Below are 19,313 nucleotides of genomic sequence, written 5' to 3'. Positions count from 1 at the left end.
GGTGGCGCCCTTGGACTTGGCACCACTCATTTTTGATATCTCCTCGAGAAAAAAGTGGAAGGTGCGTGAGGCCATGCATGGCGATGCTTGGCTTGAAAAAATTAGGCTGCCCATGGACTGGAGAATGGAGCACATTACACAAATTGTGACTCTCTGGGCTCGCTCTCGGTCTATTCACCTTCTGGACGGAATCGAAGATGACATCATATGGAAGCATACGACAAGTGGTCACTACTCCGTGACCTCGGCCTATAAGGCTCAATTCCTTGGCGCCACGCGATCACCCATGGGCCAGACGATCTGGAAGGTCTGGGCGCCCCCAAAAGTCAAATTTTTTGCATGGCTTGCAACTCAAAACCGACTTTGGACGGTGGATAGGCTCCAGAAGCAAGCTTGGCCAAATTGCGGTTTATGTCCTCTTTGCAAGCAGACTAATGAAACGGTGGATCATCTCTTCTTCAAGTGTCGTTTCACTAGGAGGCTTTGGGGCATGATCAAGGATTGGCTTGGGCTAGACGGCATGGACACTTATCGCTGGAATGACGAGCGCTCCATCAAGGATTGGTGGATCAACATGTCCGAGAAGAACGTGGCAAATCGGAAGGCAATGGCAACCCTCACCATGTTGTCTTGTTGGAATATTTGGTGCGAGCGAAATGCTAGGGTGTTCCAACAAAAATCGACACTGCCATCCATCATTTTTGGTAACATCAAGAATGAGGCTAGGCTTTGGATCGCCGCCGGCGCGAAGCACTTGGGAAACATCAATGCCACGAGAGTAGAATCTATGTATCTTATCTTGCTTTTCTGTTGTAAAAGCAACTCTAAACTTCTTCTTAATTAATGGATGAGGCAAATCTTTTGCCTCCGTTTCGAAAAAAAAAAAGAAACTCCAAGGTCATTTGGCACCTTACGCTGGAGAGCTAAGAAAAGTGAGAGTAAACTTGGGTTTCCAATTGCTGTTTAAAACTATTCTACAGTTCTGCTCCATGGACATGGCAGCTCTCTTTTGTCTCATTTTTTTCAACTTTGTGCTGATGGTGTTGACATCTGCCTGCCAATTGTAGTGATGAACTCCACTGCCACCTTGAGTGCATTAATAGAAGCCAGGTTCATCAGGCTTGTTGATGACCATGTTGGTTCCCCTCCAGCCAGATCAGATACTCCCCGGAACACAATCACAACTTACAGTTATGCCAGGAGATGTTGTTGTCTATTGAAGTAGCAAGTAAATTCTCTTAATTAGTGATATCTTGAATTTTATGAATGAACCGAAATGTTGGAGCACAAATGCTGCCAGGTATTTAAGTAAAAACTATGAGATATGGAACACACCATCACCAGTGCTGCGCTCACCTTCCAAAGTTGCTAGCCCGTACAGTTGCACGGGTTAATGACTAGTAAAAGCTAATTACAGTAGGAGGGTACCTTCCATGTCCAAGCGCCTGTATAAGCAACTAACTTGGGGACACTGACATCGCCAAATGACATTGAATCGTTAGAGCTTCCTGCTGTGCCATAATAGACAATACCAGACACACTAAATACATCAAGGAGAGTTTGTACAGTGACAACCGCATTCAACTGGAATAACAAAGAAATAGTGGTAACGGGTAAGCATATACTGCAGTTAAAATTTGGATTCATAGCCTGTTGATTTTAGTGCCTTGCAGTAATTATTGATTAATCATGATAAATCATAAGGAGTCGTCCATATAGCAGTAGTAATGTTAAATGCAGAAGTTCAGGCTTTAGTACCCTGCGTTGTCCTGTCAATGCGTATATAACATTCACACCTCTATCACTCCCAATGTGAAACCTCCGCCCTGAAAGAATACGAGGTGAGACTGTATTCTTCAGGCCATAGGAAGAGGAAGATAAATACATATATTTTTCGATAAAGGGTGGATTTTATTTACTCAAAATGAAGCATCCAGAAGATACAAACACAAGGAGTGCACACCCGGCCTCTGCATAACTAAGATGCACACAGCCAACACCAACACACACATAAACACGCTAATTTTTTTAAATAATACATTTTTTTTAAATTACAGAAATATTATGCGAAAGAAAGAAATTTCAAAAATAATACACCGTCGGCCCGCTGCAGGCCGATCGGCTAGCAGCAGGCTCGATCGGCTAGCAGCAGGCCGACTGCAGGCCCGGCTGGCATGCGGCGGCCTGTGGTTGGTCGGGCCACGTCGCGCGAGGGGGAGGCAGTGGGCTGTCGGCTTGTGCGCCCCTGTCGGCCTACCGCCCGCCGATCGGCCAGCTGCTGGCCGACAGGGGGCTATAGCCTGACACGCTGGCCGGCCCGGCCTTATCCTCTCCTTCCTTCCTCTCCTTCCTCCATTCTTCTTCTCCCGTTGCTCATTTCTTCTGTGTTCTTCCTTCTCCTCTCTCTACAGAAAAATGGCACCCATTTGTGCACCTAAATGAGCTACATTTTCGCGTTTTTGGCACCGTGAATGGGTTCAACTCATTTAGGGCAGCCAAAAGAGGTGTCGATCTACTGACGGGGTAGCTCGTGGTGGTCGTGGTGAGCATTTTGGTGGAGGTGGTGGTGGTGAAGTTGTGGCAGTGTGGTGGTGGTGAAGTTGGGTGGTCGTGGTGGTGACGGGGTAGCTCGTGGTGGTCGTGGCTGTTGTTCGTCGTGCTTCGTTGGAGCCGGAGCACCGGCAGTTTTTCGTTCGTCGTTCGTCGTTCGCACGCACGCTTCAAGGGTATATTTCAGCCCACATTTTATTTTTTGTAGGTGCTCCGGTAGTATACGCGATTATTGTTATTTGCCCCGGTAGTATAAGTAAATATTTGTGTGCGATTATTGTTATTTGGCCCGGTAGTATACCGCAATATTTTTATTTGGCCCGGTAGTGTACATAAATATTGTTATTTGCCCCGGTAGTATACGTACATATTATTCGTTCGCACGCACGCTTCGTTCGATGTGAAATAAAATTTGTGTGTGATTATTGTTATTTGCCCCGGTAGTATACGTAAATATTTGTAGTTGCTACGGCAAATTTTCGTAATATAGTTTTAGGTGTGTGAATTGTATTAGTTGTTAGTGGGGATAATAAGTTGTTGGTTAATAGTTGACACGTACACAGGTGCGTGATAAGAAGTTTGAAACATGAAAAAAAAAGTTCGAAAGAAGAGACAAATATTTTTAAAATTGATTAAAATTAAAAATACATCAACATGGGCCATATAATTGAAATAAAATGAATTATCATATTTGTCGGTTATATTATTATTATTATTATTATTTGAGGCCTATTTATTATTAATAAACATGGGCCTATTTATTATATTATTATTAAAACAAGAGTCAAGCAACTCATCATAATCGTCCACATAGATTAAATTATATTGATCGTGAAATTTACTATGGTCCTGGTAATATATAGACATGTCTAATACTTGTATTTCGTTGTTGAAAAAAATAGGTGAGTCGAGATGTCCGATGTAGTGAAGTTGAGATTTTACTATGGTCCTGGTACTGTCCAAACAAATGAGTTGGGAGCAGATCTGAGTGAATTTACTCACATAGAGGTGGCAATCAGCGCACCACAAACATGGTCTGTTAGTCAGTTGAAAGAATGGATTGCGGCAGGTTTAGGTCTTGATACTGAAACACACACCGTCGGTGTTCATGCATTGTGGACACGGTCAAGTTTAAAAATTTACTTTTATTTGAGGCCAATAGAGGGAGACTCCGATTGGGTGCGGCGGTTACAAGGTTGTGAACGAAGGGGATGCAATCCTGTTGCTTTAGTGCTTCCCGTCGTGAAGGAGGTCACTGCACATGAAGGCGAGGGTGGCTACGAAGGACAGAGCAGTCAGGTAGAAGGAGGAAATGCTTATGGTTACGAACAAGGACAGAGCAGTCAGGTACAAGGAGGAAATGCTTATGGTTATGAACCAGGGCAGAGTAGTCAGGTAGAAGGAGGAAATGCCGATGGTGATTACAATGGCGAGGTGGACGTTGACGAGGTAGATGGGCAGATGCAGAACCAGATGGAAGAAGAAGACACCGATGTTGAAAGGGGTCATGCCGATGATTCTGACGAGTCAGATGAAGAAGAAAATGCAGAGGAGGTCCCGAATCCTGCATGGTGGAATCATGACTTATCATTTGCAATGACCGTGAATGATGGACATGATTCAGCCTGGCAATATCACCAGAACAATATTGCGACGGGTGCTATGTATCCGAACAAGCAAGCCCTGAAGGATGCAATAATTAATTGGGCAATGTCCACGCAAAGGGTTTTCAAAGCTGAGGTGTCCAGTCAGAAATTCCTGACAATGGTATGCAAGAACGCAGATTGTCCCGCAAGGGTGCACGGCTTTCTCCCTAAGTATGGCACAAGTTGGGTGATAAGTGACTTAGTTAATCACACTTGTCTTATTCCGTGCATCCCTCAAGACCATGCCAACCTTTCATCCACGCTAATTGCTCGATTGTTTTACGATGAGATAGTGCAAGGCAAAGCTATGGAAGTGAAGGCAGTCCAGACAAAAGTCTTCGCCAGGTTGAAGTACAGAATTTCTTATGGCAAGGCTTGGAGGGCTAAGCATGCAGCGCTTGAGAGGAGATTTGGTTCTTATTTTGATGCATATGACTCTGTTGTCCACCTCCTCCACACCCTGCAGCAGCGGAATCCAGGCACCTATATTGATATCCAAGACATGTTCATGCCAGAGTTCCCAACTGTGAGGGTGTTGCATCGTCTCTTCTTCTCTTTCGGTGTATGCATCGAAGCTTTCAGGCATTGCCGACCGGTGATATGTGTTGACAGTACTTTTCTCACAGGCAAGTACAAGGGTAAGATCCTGACAGCCATAGGTCAAGACGGCCAAAATCAAGTCATCCCACTGGCATTTGCTTTTGTGGAGAGTGAGAACATTGAAAGTTGGACATGGTTCTTCAGGCAGTTGAAAATATCAGTTGTGAAGGAGAAGCCCAATGTGTGCATCCTTCATGACAGGCATGCAGGTATACTCAGTGTGATAAGGACACTAACAAACCCAGGCCCTGAGGAACAAGTTCCATGGCAGGACTTGCAGAGCCGTTGGTGCATGCGCCATCTCGGGGCTAATTTCTTCTCGCAGTTTAGAAATAAGAACCTGATGAATCTGTTCAAAAAACTCTGCAAGCAGAACTAGTTATGGAAGTACAATTTGATACGCGACAGACTTAATGTGTGCACGCAGAGACACGTGAGGGACAGGAAAGCTGCAAGAGATGCAGCGGTGAGGGCACATGTTGAAGCAGTAGCTGCACAGTTGGCAACAGGAACAGCGGCCGTGGAGGAGGAGGCTGTTGGGCTATGTGACCTGCCAGGCTTTGACCCACCTGGTACTAGGAGAAGGCTCGGGAGGTCCATTAAAACCTTCGAGCAGTGGATAGAGCATGAGCCTCTAGAGAGGTGGTCTTTGCTACATGACACACATGGAGCAAGGTACGGTGTCATGACAACGAACCTCGCGGAAACATACAACTTTGTCCTCAGAGGAAACCATGCATTGCCACTTACAGCCATCGTTGAGGGTATTTTATGGCACCGTCAAGTATTTCAGAGACAGACGTCAAATAGCAGAGCAGCATATCTTGAACAACCCAAACACACGGTACTGTGAAAGAGTCACGAAGTACATGGAGAACAAGATGCAAAAAGCTAGGTCACACACTGTAGTCGCCATCGGTAATCAAGAAAGAAGGTTTGAGGTCCGCTTAGCCAACAACAAATTCGGATGTGCAAATGAGTTGAGGACGCATGAGGTGAAAATTGGCAATGAAGCCTGGCCAACGTGTGAGTGCACATGCAATAAACCGAAATTGCTTCACCTACCTTGCTCACATGTACTTGCTGCTTGCGGGCAGCTTGGAATGGACGCAATATCGTTTGTGTCTTCATATTTTCTGAAAGAGGCTGTCCTCAATACCTGGACAGGTGAGCTGATGGGTTTTCGATCAATGTGTAATTTCAACAGCGTCAACCCCGCCGAAAGGCGTTACATTCCAAACCCAGAGCATATGCGTACAAGTAGAGGCAGACGGCAGTGTCAGCGCATCCGAAATGATATGGATGAATCTGAAGCAGGAGGTCCGACTAGGCAATGCATTCTATGCAATGAATTTGGCCATAGGGACACTAATTGTCCCACTTTCGTCACGGGGCGTGGACGAGGCAACCGGGGAAGAAGAGGAGGTAGAGGCAGTAGAGGAGTAAGGGCGAGAGGAAGAAGCTAAGCTAGCACTAGTTTGTTCTGAATTTTTATTAAGTGTGGCACTATGTTCTGAATTTGTAATAAGTGTGACACTATGTTCTGAATTTTTATTAAGTGTGGCACTATGTTCTGAATTTTTATTAAGTGTGGCACTATGTTCTGAATTTTTATTAAGTGTGGCACTATGTTCTGAATTTTTATTAAGTGTGACACTATGTTCTGAATTTTGTATGTGCAGGAATGTCGGGATTGTGGTTGCTGAATGGGGACATTGATAGGGGTCATCGTGCTGCGATATGGTATGAGCGCAAGCTTGAGCCTCTGGTCACTCGCACTCCTAAGGAAAACTGGAAGATACACTCAGGATGGCTTCAGCGCTACGTGATTTATTAATTTGCACACTGACATGCATATTAATGGTTGAAATGGGAGGCACTAACTGAAAAGTTCTCTGATGAAGGTTGAAATGGGCCGGCCTTTTACCTTTCGCGCGTCTGGTTGAGTCTATCCCGGGTGAGAAACGCCTAGCCATCGATGGGTCTTTGCTGAGCTGCTTAGTGGACCGTTGGAGGCCAGAGACCCACACGTTTCACTTCAGATGGGGAGAGATGGCTCCTACTCTGGAGGATGTGTCACTTTTGCTCAGACTACCGTTGGCAGGTCATGCCGTAGGACCGTTGGACGCACCGGCTGGTTGGGAGCGAGCTCTTACAGAACGTTTTCATGGTGTTTTTCCGGATGCTCCGGATCCGGTATGGGAGCATCATGGACCTAAGTATGAGTGGTTGCTAAATTTCCGGGTAATTTCCCCTACCTATTATCGTCAAGATATCGTGCATAAAGTTTTACAGAAAATAATTGCGGCTTACTAAAACTTTCTCTTCGCTTAATGCAGATCCAGAACTTCCGGGCGCCGTTGACTGCGGAACAGATCACTCGGAGCCTGGAGGCCTACTTACTGTGGCTTTTTGGCAAGGTGATGTTCACGGAGAACCATGTCACCACTATTAGCGCCCTCTACATCCCTATGGCACTCGAGATAGCGAGCGCTCAGACGGCGGATCAGATCAGACAGAGGAGTTGGGGTTCGGCGGTCTTAGCGGCTACATACCGAGGTATGTGCAATGGTTGCCAGCTTACATCGAGAAAGCCAGCCCTTCTTGGATGCCCTCTATTCCTACAGCTGTGGTCGTGGGAGAGGTTCTCTATAGGGCGACCAGATGTACGTGTTCATGAGCCTATAGACGCCATGTTTGATGTTGACGGCATCGACATGCCTACTTTCGGTCTGTGTTGGACTCGTCGCGAGGTATGCACCGTGTTGTAGTTTAATGCAACTTTTTCTGCTGAAGAGATAGTTATGCTAGCGGCTACTAACTTTTCTTCTCTGCAGAGACGCTTTGCTAGTGATCAGACCAGGAAGGCATACACAGCATTGAACGAGCAGTTCGATGCGTACACCGGGGTCATCTGGCAGCCCTACACGGAAGCAGCCATACAAGCGAGATACCCTGCTGGTATGTCTGTGCTATGCACAAGGGACCGAGATTACTGGATGACAAAATCTAAGATCATCTTCGATGTCTTCGTCGAGGAGATGGCACAACAGAGGGTTATGAGGCAATTTGGTTTTCTGCAGTTGGAGCTACCTCCCCCTATAGAGAACCCGCTGCCAGCACACATCCACAGGTATTAACCAGTTTTTCAATGTTGCATTATCTTTCATAGTACTCCATTCGAAGCTTTAGGTAATTGTTGAACACACACCACAATTTTAGGACGACAAGGAAGGGCATGAACAGGACAACTGCTGACTGGCAAGTTAGACTAGAGCCGTATGTTATAGAATGGGAGACAGCAAACAGAAATCTATGGCACGAGAATCACAATTTCGATCTCGATGAATTCAATCTCTATTTGCGGCGCTACATGACCGGAACACGGTTACGCATTGTTGAGTACTCCCACCCAGAGGAGATACCGGATCCTACTCCGTCGGATATGTACCCGAGCTATGATACTTCCGGCTCTAGGCAGTACGCGGTAAGATATATTTTCTTTACGTAATGTTGTCACATACTTCGACGTGCAAGAGACAGACATTAATTAATCGTCATGGAAATTTGCAGGCTACCTTGACACGCGAACTCTACGACGACGTGACCACCTTTGGACGATCACTATCGTCTGGACCTCTTCTTCAGCATCGTCCAGTGGTACAGCCCTTCTTGGAAAGAATTCAGAATAAGATACGGACTGTGTACGAGGCTATCACGTGCACCCGGAGAACCGATGTTGTTCAGCACCAGCAGGAGCAGCCGCGTCACTCCATGCACCGACATCAACCACGTCCACGTCTAGCACCTCAGCCGACAGCCAGGCCACCCCGTCCTGACCAACCTGGCAGTTCTACGTGGCACCCGCAGCACTATGGTCCCACGTCGAGTTTCGTGTTTTCTCCACAGCCACAGCAACATGGTCCCTCGTCGAGCTTCGTGTTTTCTCCACAGCCACAGCAGCACGGTCCCTCGTCCAGTTTCGTGTTTGAGCCAGAGCAGACGTCACACCCAGCAGGTATGTGTCTTCATATTTACTGTTTTCAATATTAATTGACGCGACCTCATTCTTCATGATGATACGTTCCATCGCGTAGGAGCCTATGGATATCAGGCGTCTATGTCGGCATCACATGATACGTGGCGGAGTGATCAACATCCTGAGGACAACATACAGGCTCAGATGTCGCAGCAAACCCAGTGGATGAACATGTTTTCGACTCCTCCACCAGGCCCCACACAGGATACACAACATGACCAGGGAGAGTCTGAGATTCCTCCTCGTCACGTTAGGGCACCCGACAGGTTGGGATGGTCCCCGATTCCAGATCCGCCTCCCCGCCAGGCCAGACATCGTCACTGACGCTTCTATCTATCAGTAGAGACATTACCATCTATTTCTGTGTGAGACTTATGTCTATTCTATGCATGAGACAAATGATTATGTACTTATGTACGAGACATATGCCTACTCTATTTTAGTACTCTGTTATCGGAACTGCAAGATCAAATTTAGATAGAACATAATATTCATACAACGAGACATTACAAACAATTAGATAGAACTACAAATAAATTAAATGGTACGTAACTGAACTCACAACATACAGCATGAAAACTACATGAAGTCATCATCGTCATGCTCGATCGATGCAGAAACCTTGCCCTTCGATGATGAATAACCCTTTCCCGCCATATGTTCCCGCCAACTTTTTCCCGCCACCCGTTTCCCGCCACCCGTTTCCCGCCAACCCTTTCCCGCCTTACCGCAGTCGTTCTTTCCCGCCATTTTCTCCTCTCTACCTATAAAACCCCCTTCAGACGGAGCTGGATAAGCATTGCAGTGTGGTGGTGAAGTTGGGGCAGTGTGGTCGAGGTGAAGCTGTTGTTCGTCGTTCTTCGTTCGAGCCGGAGCACCGGCAGTTTGGTGGCCGCCGTTCATCGTTCTTCGTTCGCACGCACGCTTCAAGGGTATATTTCAGCCCACATTTTATTTTTCGTAGGTGCTCCGGTAGTATTTGTTAATATATTTAGATGTCAACTAATTAGTTGTATTAGTTGCTCCGTTAATATTCTGTAATATATAGCTTGGTAATATATAGACATGTCTAATATTTGTTACTGGGGATATTAAGGGGTAGGTTAGGTACTCAATGCGATTTGTGTGTTGCAGATGGCTAAGGGTACTCAGTGGGTGCTTAGCCCTGTTGTTCATGTCCAAGGCTTTTCTCCAACTGTTGTGCAAGTTAGTGAAGTGGACATCACTTTTGATTGGTTGAAGACTACATTCATGTTGAAGCAAGGGTTGAAGGAAGACGATTTTGTGTACTACGTCAGCAGGAAGCAGTCAGATGGCCCTGGGGAAAGAAAATTGATTGACATAACTGATGATGGCAAGATTCAAGAAATGCTGAGCGAATGGGAATGGAAAAGGGTTGTTGAGTTGCATTGCTACAGGAAACCGAGTTATATGTGATGAATTTGTCATTCCAGATCCGCCTCCCCGCCAGGCCAGACGTCATCACTGACGCTCCTATCTATCAGTAGAGACATTACCATCTATTTCTGTGTCAGAATTATGTCTATTCTATGTATGAGACAAATGACTATGTACTTATGTACGAGACATATGCCTACTCTATTTTAGTACTCTGTTATCGGAACTACAAGATCATATTTAGATAGAACATAATATTCATACAACGAGACATTACAAACAACTAGATAGAACTACATCTAAATTAAATGGCACGTAATTGAACTCACAACATACAGCATAAAAACTACATGAAGTCATCATCGTCATCCTCGATCGATGCAGAACTCTTGCCCTTCGACGATGAAGAACTCTTGCCCTTCGACGATGCAGAAACCTTGCCCTTCGATGATGAAGAACTCTTGCCCTTCGACGATGCAGAACCCGGAAGCGGCGGCATGAAGATATCATCTTCGTCCTCGCTCTCCTCAGTCCATAAACATGGATTATTTGCTGCAATCCTTCTGAAAGTTTCACTCTTCGGCACCACTACCTTCTTCCACCTGTCACGCAACCTAAGAAGTTCTTTACGTACCTCCTCATAGGTCCTTTCAGGCCACCCAGACCTACGTAATTGGTGAGCCAACTCATTCATTATGGTGTCACTACCGGTGATTTCGTCCCATGGAACTATCCTATTATCCATCCTAAAATCGGTAGCTAGCCTCAGAAGAGTCCTGCTCATCCCAGGGTGAAAACTACGATCGAAAGGATAATGGGACATCTCAACTACACTACACTGCAATGCTTATCCACCTCCGTCTGAAGGGGGTTTTATAGTTAGACAGGAGAAAATGGCGGGAAAGTGAGCTCCAGTATGGCGGGAAAAGGGTGGCGGGAAAGAGTTGGCGGGAAATGGGTGGCGGGAAACGGGTGCCGGGAAACGGGTGCCGGGAAACGAGAGGCGGGAAAGGGTTGGCGGGAAATGGGTGGCGGGAAAGGGGTGGCGGGAAATGGGTGGCGAGAAAGCGAGCTCCAGTATGGCGGGAAATGGGTGGCGGGAAACGGGTGGCGGGACAGAGTTGGCGGGAAATGGGTGGCGGGAAACGGGTGCCGGGAAACGGGTGGACGAGTGGCGGGAAAGGGTTGGCGGGAAATGGTGGCGGGAAAGGGGTGGCGGGAAATGGGTGGCGGGAAAGGGTTCTGCGGAATATGTCAAAGTTTTACAAAATAAACAACCGATCGTTCAAAAAAAATTGCTAGCCACGCACCAGTCGGCCCACAGCAAGCCTAGTCGGCCCACTGCAGGCCTATCGGCCAACTGCAGGCCGACTGGGCCTGATCTGGGCGCCGACAGCCCAATCGGCCAGCAGCAAGCTGATGGGCCACCAGTCGGCCTGCTGTGGGCTGACTGGGCTTTGTCGGCCTGCAGCGGGCCGACGGTGTATTATTTTTGAAAATTATTTTTTCAGCGTAATATTTCTGTAATTTACAAAAAAAAATGTATTATTTAAAAAAAATTAGCGACACGCCGGCAAGTAGCAAAGTCATATAAGACCAAAACTATGCCTAAGTGTGGAAAAGGAAAAAAGAAACCCCAAAACATAGGACATTGATAGACAAGCTACAACAATGACCGTATCCGCACCAATCATTTTGGACACCACAAAGATGACCGGAAAAGTTCTTCAATAGCAACGCCTTCATGAAGGGAACGACACTGAAGCGCCGCCGTTGCCGGATCCAACCATCAAAGGCTAGATTCTAAATTTTCACCTTAAAAAACAAATCCATGCACCATATCCGAGCAATGCCTTCAACAAGGTAACGATGCTTCTGCATCGCCATTGCCAGGTAAATCCATGTCGGTTTAAACCTTGGCTTTCACCACGAAGCTACGGACTGGGCACTCGAAGTACCGCCAAATCGAAGTCAACTGTGTTGTCACCACCACTTTTCCACGATCACGACAGCCACGTGCGATAGGCCCGCTGCCCACCCATACTTGTGTGTCAAGTCATTGTTCATAGATTGCATCTTGACGTCGAAGATAATCTGACCGAAGTGGGTGCCGCCAAAACTCAAAGGAGCCTTTTGGCTGCATCCCGCAACCACGCCATTACTAGGCGCCATCACCAGCCATTCTTGGGAGAGGAACCCTCACGCCGGTGCCCACCGCAATTCGGCCGGTGCCATGACGCAATTCCAGTGCCATCCCCCACCCACCCGCCGTCACCAGAGGAGCCGCTGGGCTAGGCCAAGCCGGATGGAACGCCCTCGGCGACACAACTCGGCCAGGCTGGACCCGACGCAATCCAGCCGCCTAGTAGAACCTGCCTCATGCGTCGGGGTGGGGGATGGGCATGGCTGCACCACGGCTAATGGGTTAGCTCCGGAGCCCTCCGAGGCGCCCAACGCAGCAGGTCCAGCCGGAGCATACCCAGTCAACGCCGTAGCAGATCGGATCGGGGCGTGCGGTGCAGATCGACGTAGATCAGTCAGCTAGATGGGGACAAGAGAGAGGGGGGATGGATGAGAATGGAAGGAACGGGCAGCACACTGCCACCGCCGTCAGCACCGATAGCCTCCTCCGGCGGCGGCGGGTGGGAGTGGACGGTGGTGGGAAGGCCGCTGGGTGTGGTGGCGGGGTGGCCTCCGGACTCGCCCGTGCGGGCGACCCGGGAGGCAGTTTTCAACCAGAAAACAGAGCTAACTCCAAAAAAGAGCAAACCAGATAAATACATATATGCATTACAGAACTGCGAAACACTCCATTATGGAACTCGAATGAGAGCTGAGTCTATCAGCAGAATAGCAATATTAGTGAACATGTAAAAATGATTACAGTGCAGCGCAGAACTTGGTTATGATTTTATCTCCCCTTCCCATCTTATCTTTCTAATGGATTATATTATGTTCTTGCGTGTCTCTTTCTGAACCCCGTTTTCGTAGCTGTTATCCAAAACGATTGAATTATCAATCTGCATTCAGATCTTCAAGTTTCTCTGAAATTTGAAATTTACATTCGCCACTCTTAAGTGTTATTAACACTACGGTATCATCTATACTTGTTCTGTGTTGTGTGTTGGTGTCTGGGTTCAGTTAGAATCAGTTCAGCACTCACCGCGCGCCAGCTGTCTGATAACAACCGAAAAGACAACTAGGAACGCCCAAACTCACCCAGTGCTTGCTCAATCTACAGGAAATCGATTCGGATCAGAAACGGCGGCGGGGACTCACCGTAGACACGCCAAGACCTGAAGTAGCCGGTGGCCTGGAGCGCCGTGTCCTCCTCGACGTACGACATGACGAGCCCAATGGACGGGCCACGCCTGTTCGCCCTGTCAACCTGCTGCCTCACCCTGTCCATCCCAAGCAGGGCTGGCAGGGCTGTCGTTGACGAGCCCGCCAGTAAGCAGAGCAGCCGGACTAGCGGCAGTCTGGAGAGCTCCATGGGCCATGGCCGTGGCTAGTATGATGGTGATTGGGTTGGGTTGGTGGAGAAGGTGATGAGCGTGCTCCCATTTCTTATACTCGGACGTGATTGGGGATGTCTCTGCCAAAGGATTTAGGCCACTAAGCAAAATCGCGTGTTAAATGGATGCAAAATAGAGGACGATTATCTGTTGGTTCTACTCCCTGCTTTCTGGTTCATTGGGCTTAATTCAAAAACCCCATCAACCAAGATAGATGATGAGTGGTTGAATAATATTTGTAGTTTACAAAAATACTTAATTAATGCACTTGTTTTCTGTAAAAAAAAATGTTTACCAATACATTAATTGCAATGCATGCATACATGACCAATAAATAACCAAAAACTTTTATATGTATTGGCGATTTAATGCACCTTCATATATGAGCGCGTGATGAGGAGTAATAAAAATGAGACTTACAAAACGGAAGAACGGAAATTTTAAGATAAGCCTTATAAACCGGAAAAGAGGTAGTTTTTTTTTATTTACAAACACTTTTTCATTTTGTTTTCTGGTAGCCAAAACACTGTTGTTTCTGTTTTTTTTTCGATAGGGTGCTCTTTATTTAACTCATAATGACGCATCAAGCGGATACAAACACAACGAGTACACACGCAGCCTCTGCATAAGTATGATGCATACAGCCAAATAGAAAGAAAAGGATCCATAGGGGTCAAGGCGAATTACCCACTACAACAAACATCAACTACTACCACTGCCTTTGACAACACCCGAACAACGAGAAGGTTCCCCCAACAACGACACCTTCAACAACGAAACAATGCACGAACACCGTCATCGACGGATCGAACCACATAGGACAGATCATGGGTTTTCACCTAGAAAAGAAGGACCAAGTAATCTCCAGATAGTGCCTTCAACAAGGGAGTGTAAAACGCCACTGCCAGGTATAACCAGTGAAGGCCAAACCTAGGGTTTTCACTCCGGAACTCGTGACCTGGCGTTCACCACCATGAACGATGTCCTTTGCGTTGCCGCCACCAACTTGCCAGTTAAGAAGTCATGCCGCAATGTCCAAGTCAGCACTGGAATCGCAGACCAAAGTGAACACCACACACCGAACATTTCCTGAGACGGCGGATCTGACTATGCAGACAACAGCCGCGCATGCTAGCACCTAGTGCTGATGCTGGGCACACCCCGGCCATCACCGAAGCAACACAGATATCTAGTAAAGACGGACCGTTGTGAGGGCGGAAGGCATAGGTAAGCCTGGCACGCCAAGCCATACGGCCAAATCATATGCACCACCACCAAGCATCCACCACAATCGGATCAAGCCAGCCAAGATCCGCCTGACCGGCACCCGACCGAGACACGGCGCGGATCACCACCCAGACGCCCAACAATGGTGGCACACATCTCGAAAGCCGCCAAACAGACTAAACTGCACCCAGCCATCGGCTGCATCAAGCACCTTCGGAGCACTACCACCGACCGCCTGCAAGCCTCCACAGGCTAGATCCCGCTGGATCCAACCCGCCCACGACGCACGCTGCTAAATCTGACCCAGCCATTGCCAGCCGCTGCGACACAACACCAGATGTGCTTCACATCATGGAGGATACTACTACTGGTGGTGTTGCCTTCGTTGATGGCACGTACCAGATCACGTTGCAGCAGCACACAAGATCGAGATCAAGACACGCATGTTGTGGATCGGTGGCGAAAGGAGGCAGGCCAACAGGGAGATAAGGGAAGGAGAGAGCTGGAGGGTTGCGCCCCGCCGCCGCTGTCAGCACTTACGGCCTCCTCCAGCGGCGGCGGGGGAACGGCGACGATGGGAGTAGTCTATGGCCGGCGGTTGGTGTGGCCTCCGCAGTGAGACCGGATTTTGTACTTCCGGGTGTATGCACACACCTTATCCTGGCCGCTGGTAGACAGGTGTCCAACCTTGAGATTCGATTTAATAACTGGCGCCGAAGTGTGTTTTACAGACAAGTTGCAGAGTGACAACGGCGGCAAGAGTAAAGAAATTTGGAACCCGCCAGCCTCCCTAGGCCACTGTTCACGCCTGTCACATCCAGCTGATTGACATCTCGAGAGGAACCCTGCTGCCCACTTGCCAGCCCATGATTCTAAAACATTTGATAAAACTGCCTCGAAGGAGCTTAAGAACACAATTTAGCTTCTGGTAGGAAACTACTTACAGCATATGTCATGACAGATGCTTACTAACGTTTCCATATACTACTGGTCATGGGACACCGTGATTAAAGTCTTGGTACAAAATACATACGCCTGATACAGCCGTCACGACCTTGTGATCCAGCGTAGTTGAAACATATTTTTGAAAAACTGTGGAAAGTATAGGATGGCTGAATATTGTGTTGTATTGATCTGATCCGTGTATGGGGTATATATAGAAGTACAATATGAGAGAGAGACTTGGAGTAGGGGACAAGTCGTACATGGTTTAAAGCAATATTATCTCTAACTCCTAATCTCTAATTTAAACATAATTATACTTCTAACATTCTCCCTCAGTCGTAGCGGGAGTGAAGCGGACGATGACGACTGAATTTGAAATCTTGTGCTTCTGTCGTCTTCTCCGCTGCGCCATCATCAACTGTGTTTCTGATGGGTCGGCACCTAGGGCGGTGACTGCGTCCCCTTCTAGTGCCTTCCTGCCTTCTCCTCTATTCCCTCCCGCAGTCACAGCGGGAGTGTCGTGGACGCAAGTGACGAGGCGGACGCTGTTGACTGGAGTTGTTGCCGATGAGTTGCTGTAGACGTAGCCATTAATGTCTGTAGACGTAGCCATTAATGTTGAGGTAGCCGATCATGGTGATGTAGCCGTGGTCGAGGTAGTCGTGGTCGATGATGTGGTCGTCGTGGATGATGAAGCCGCACAAAGCCGGAGATGCAAAAAAAAATGCGCTATGCCGGAGCTGCAGACGTGGACGATGCACCTTGCGGATGTCAGAGGGTGTCGTCGGCGATGAGTCCACCGGTTTTGCCAAGACCGGAGAAAGCCCAGCGAGCACACACCGGTTTTGCCAGAACTGTGTGGCCTTGTAGGGTCGTCACTATAGTGACGCCGTGTCGATGCAGTCTTGCCGTCGTGGATGACGCGGTCGATGCCGCCGTCGTGACGCGGTCATTGCCGTCGTCAATGTCGCGTCTTGCAGAAAAGTCTGTCAGAGGACGCTAGGTGTCCATCTTATAAACGAGGTGGCGGCGGTGTGTTGACGATGATGATGATGATGAAGACCACGTTGATGAAGACCTTGGCGATGAAGTGTCAGCGATGGCGTCGCAGCGGCGTGTCGACGATGATGCGTCACTTGAAGGCGTCCCTCTGCGGCGACCATGTGTCGATGCCGTGTCGCGCCGGAGAAGTCGATGAAGATTGCATCTGATTCCACACATGCCTGGCGTGTGGATGGTGCATGTTGAAATCGCTTCTCGTAGACGTGCTTACGAAGTATATTGGCTTGTAGCCTGGTGTAGTCGTACAGCTCGGTGTAGGTTATGCAGTTCGGCTCGGTGGAGGAGTCGATCGCTCGGTGTAGATGTTGATGTAGTTGCAGTCCGGCTCGGGGTAGATGTGTTCCGCTGGTGCATAGTCCCGTGCGCGGACGAGCCCAGACCGGCTGATGCATGACGCAGTCGCTTGGGCTGATGGCTGGAAGCTACGGGAGATAGGTACATGACTGGATACATATGCATGCCCATACCTGGACCCGTGCGTGAACTGCTGCTTCTTGATGGCGCGTGCGTGAGAAGCTGATGCTGGAGAGTGCGCCGGTCGATGAAGCTGGAGAGTGGAGACGCGTGCAGATTGTCGCGTCAGTGTCCGCAGCGCCTGCTTGAGCCCACCATGATCGCCGCCATGAACTTGCACTTATTTTTACTGGAATATAAGGGCTATGAGATTTATTTGGTGACTAAAAAAAATCTACTGGATGGAGATTGGGAATTCGAAAATTGAATCTAATCTAATGAACCGATCTATCTTTGATGATCGGATGCCGCACCCCCGGGGAGAGGAGATTAATCTCCCCGGGGGCGGCGCGCTGCGAAACTGGTGAAAAAACCTAGGATCGGCGTCATGAGACTAACCGCTCTAATACCATGTGGAAAGTATAGGATGGCTGAATATTGTATTGTATTGATCTGACCCGTGTATGAGGTATATATAGAAATACAATATGAGAGAGAGACTTAGAGTAGGGGACAAGTCGTATGTGGTTTAAACCAATATTATCTCTAACTTCTAATCTATAACTTAAACATAATTATACTTCTAACAAAAGCTACACTGCCTATTCCAAAAAATAAAGTAAAATAAGCTGCACTGTGCTATAGATGACAGATGTTGTTTAATGGAATGGACAGAACGTGATGGATAAATGATATGTATGGACAAACATGGGCCCGGCACTTTAACTTGATACATCATGAAGTGGGACATCAGCTACATTGGTCAGACAGCAGCGCTGACACCTGACAGCACCGCCCTCTGCGGGCTACTGCCTGACACTGCCTAACCGAGTAGCAAGGAGTAAAATATACTAATGGACCGGGACAACAGCCATCCAACTTCAAACGACCTGCACTGTGACAGTTTGTGGCATGAATCTCAGAGAACACTGCCGGACGGGATAAGCTGCGTGGGTGCACTCGAGCGTCCTAGGAGCGACCCGGGAGGCGTCTCGTGCTCGCCCTGTTGTTTCTGTTAGTGGAACTGGGAGTTGCCCTTAGTTAAGAGAATGCAAAGATTGCTGAATGTTTTTTCTCCAATCAGTTCTCCTGATCACGACGCCAGACATCGAAACTCGGACACCACGAAAAGTAGAACGAAATGGTAAAATCTGCGTGTGCTTAAATACGAGTAGAAACCAGGCGAACACCTCTACCTGGCGCATTTTATTTACTTCCCCACCTACCTTCACATGTCTAAACAGCCCTTTCCATCTCCTATATAGTTGACCACATTTCCCCTGAACGCATAGGACAACCCATCATCTCTCATCCATGTGTTACACGTACACAAAACTATCTCTTGACCATTTTCATATATTAGGTAGATTTCTATACACATAAACACAGGAGATAATGGTGCACATAAAATTAAGATTATGTCAGTAAACACCTATGACTAGGAGGCATAGGGAAAGAAACAAATACGAGGAGAACTCCTTTGGCAACCAGCAGGTGTAGTGGTATTTCCACGTCCAACCAAAGGCGCAGTCTTGCATTGATGTTGGACCTCAACCAGTGAACTTAAAAACAATACGAGGGGATCAAGCAGAGCGTTGTTTATGACGATGATGTGTCGGTACACAATGGTTATTGGGTTGGTAGAGTACATGGTGAGGATCATCCAATTTTTATACTCGGGTTATTAAAGATGTCTTTGTCAAGGACTTGGGTCGCTAAGCAAGATCACATGTAAAATTTTGTACTGGGAAGGAGCTTATGATCTTTCAAAAAATGGAAGGAGTTTGGGAAAAAATGTAGCAAAGAAGAGCAATATTATTCGCATTCAATTATGAGCAATAAACCAAGCATTTTTTGCAAGTTGTTTGTTTGACATAA

At 47.6% G+C, this 19,313-nt stretch overlaps 1 protein-coding gene across 1 annotated transcript; it reads right to left on the bottom strand.

The window, feature by feature from the left end:
* Positions 1 to 889: 889 nt before the first annotated feature.
* Positions 890 to 13,726, bottom strand: LOC109770790 (uncharacterized). Its single transcript, XM_020329501.3, is given in 5 exon segments — positions 890 to 1,188; positions 1,190 to 1,213; positions 1,429 to 1,584; positions 1,759 to 1,826; positions 13,513 to 13,726. Coding segments are annotated over 5 exon segments (627 nt in total). The 3' UTR covers positions 890 to 1,023.
* Positions 13,727 to 19,313: the final 5,587 nt, after the last annotated feature.

This window comes from Aegilops tauschii, chromosome 7, assembly GCF_002575655.3.
Source record: "Aegilops tauschii subsp. strangulata cultivar AL8/78 chromosome 7, Aet v6.0, whole genome shotgun sequence".
NCBI classification, from domain to species: Eukaryota; Viridiplantae; Streptophyta; class Magnoliopsida; order Poales; family Poaceae; genus Aegilops; species Aegilops tauschii.
Note: the sequence above shows the minus strand (reverse complement) of the source record. Positions and strands in the feature narration are given on the sequence as shown.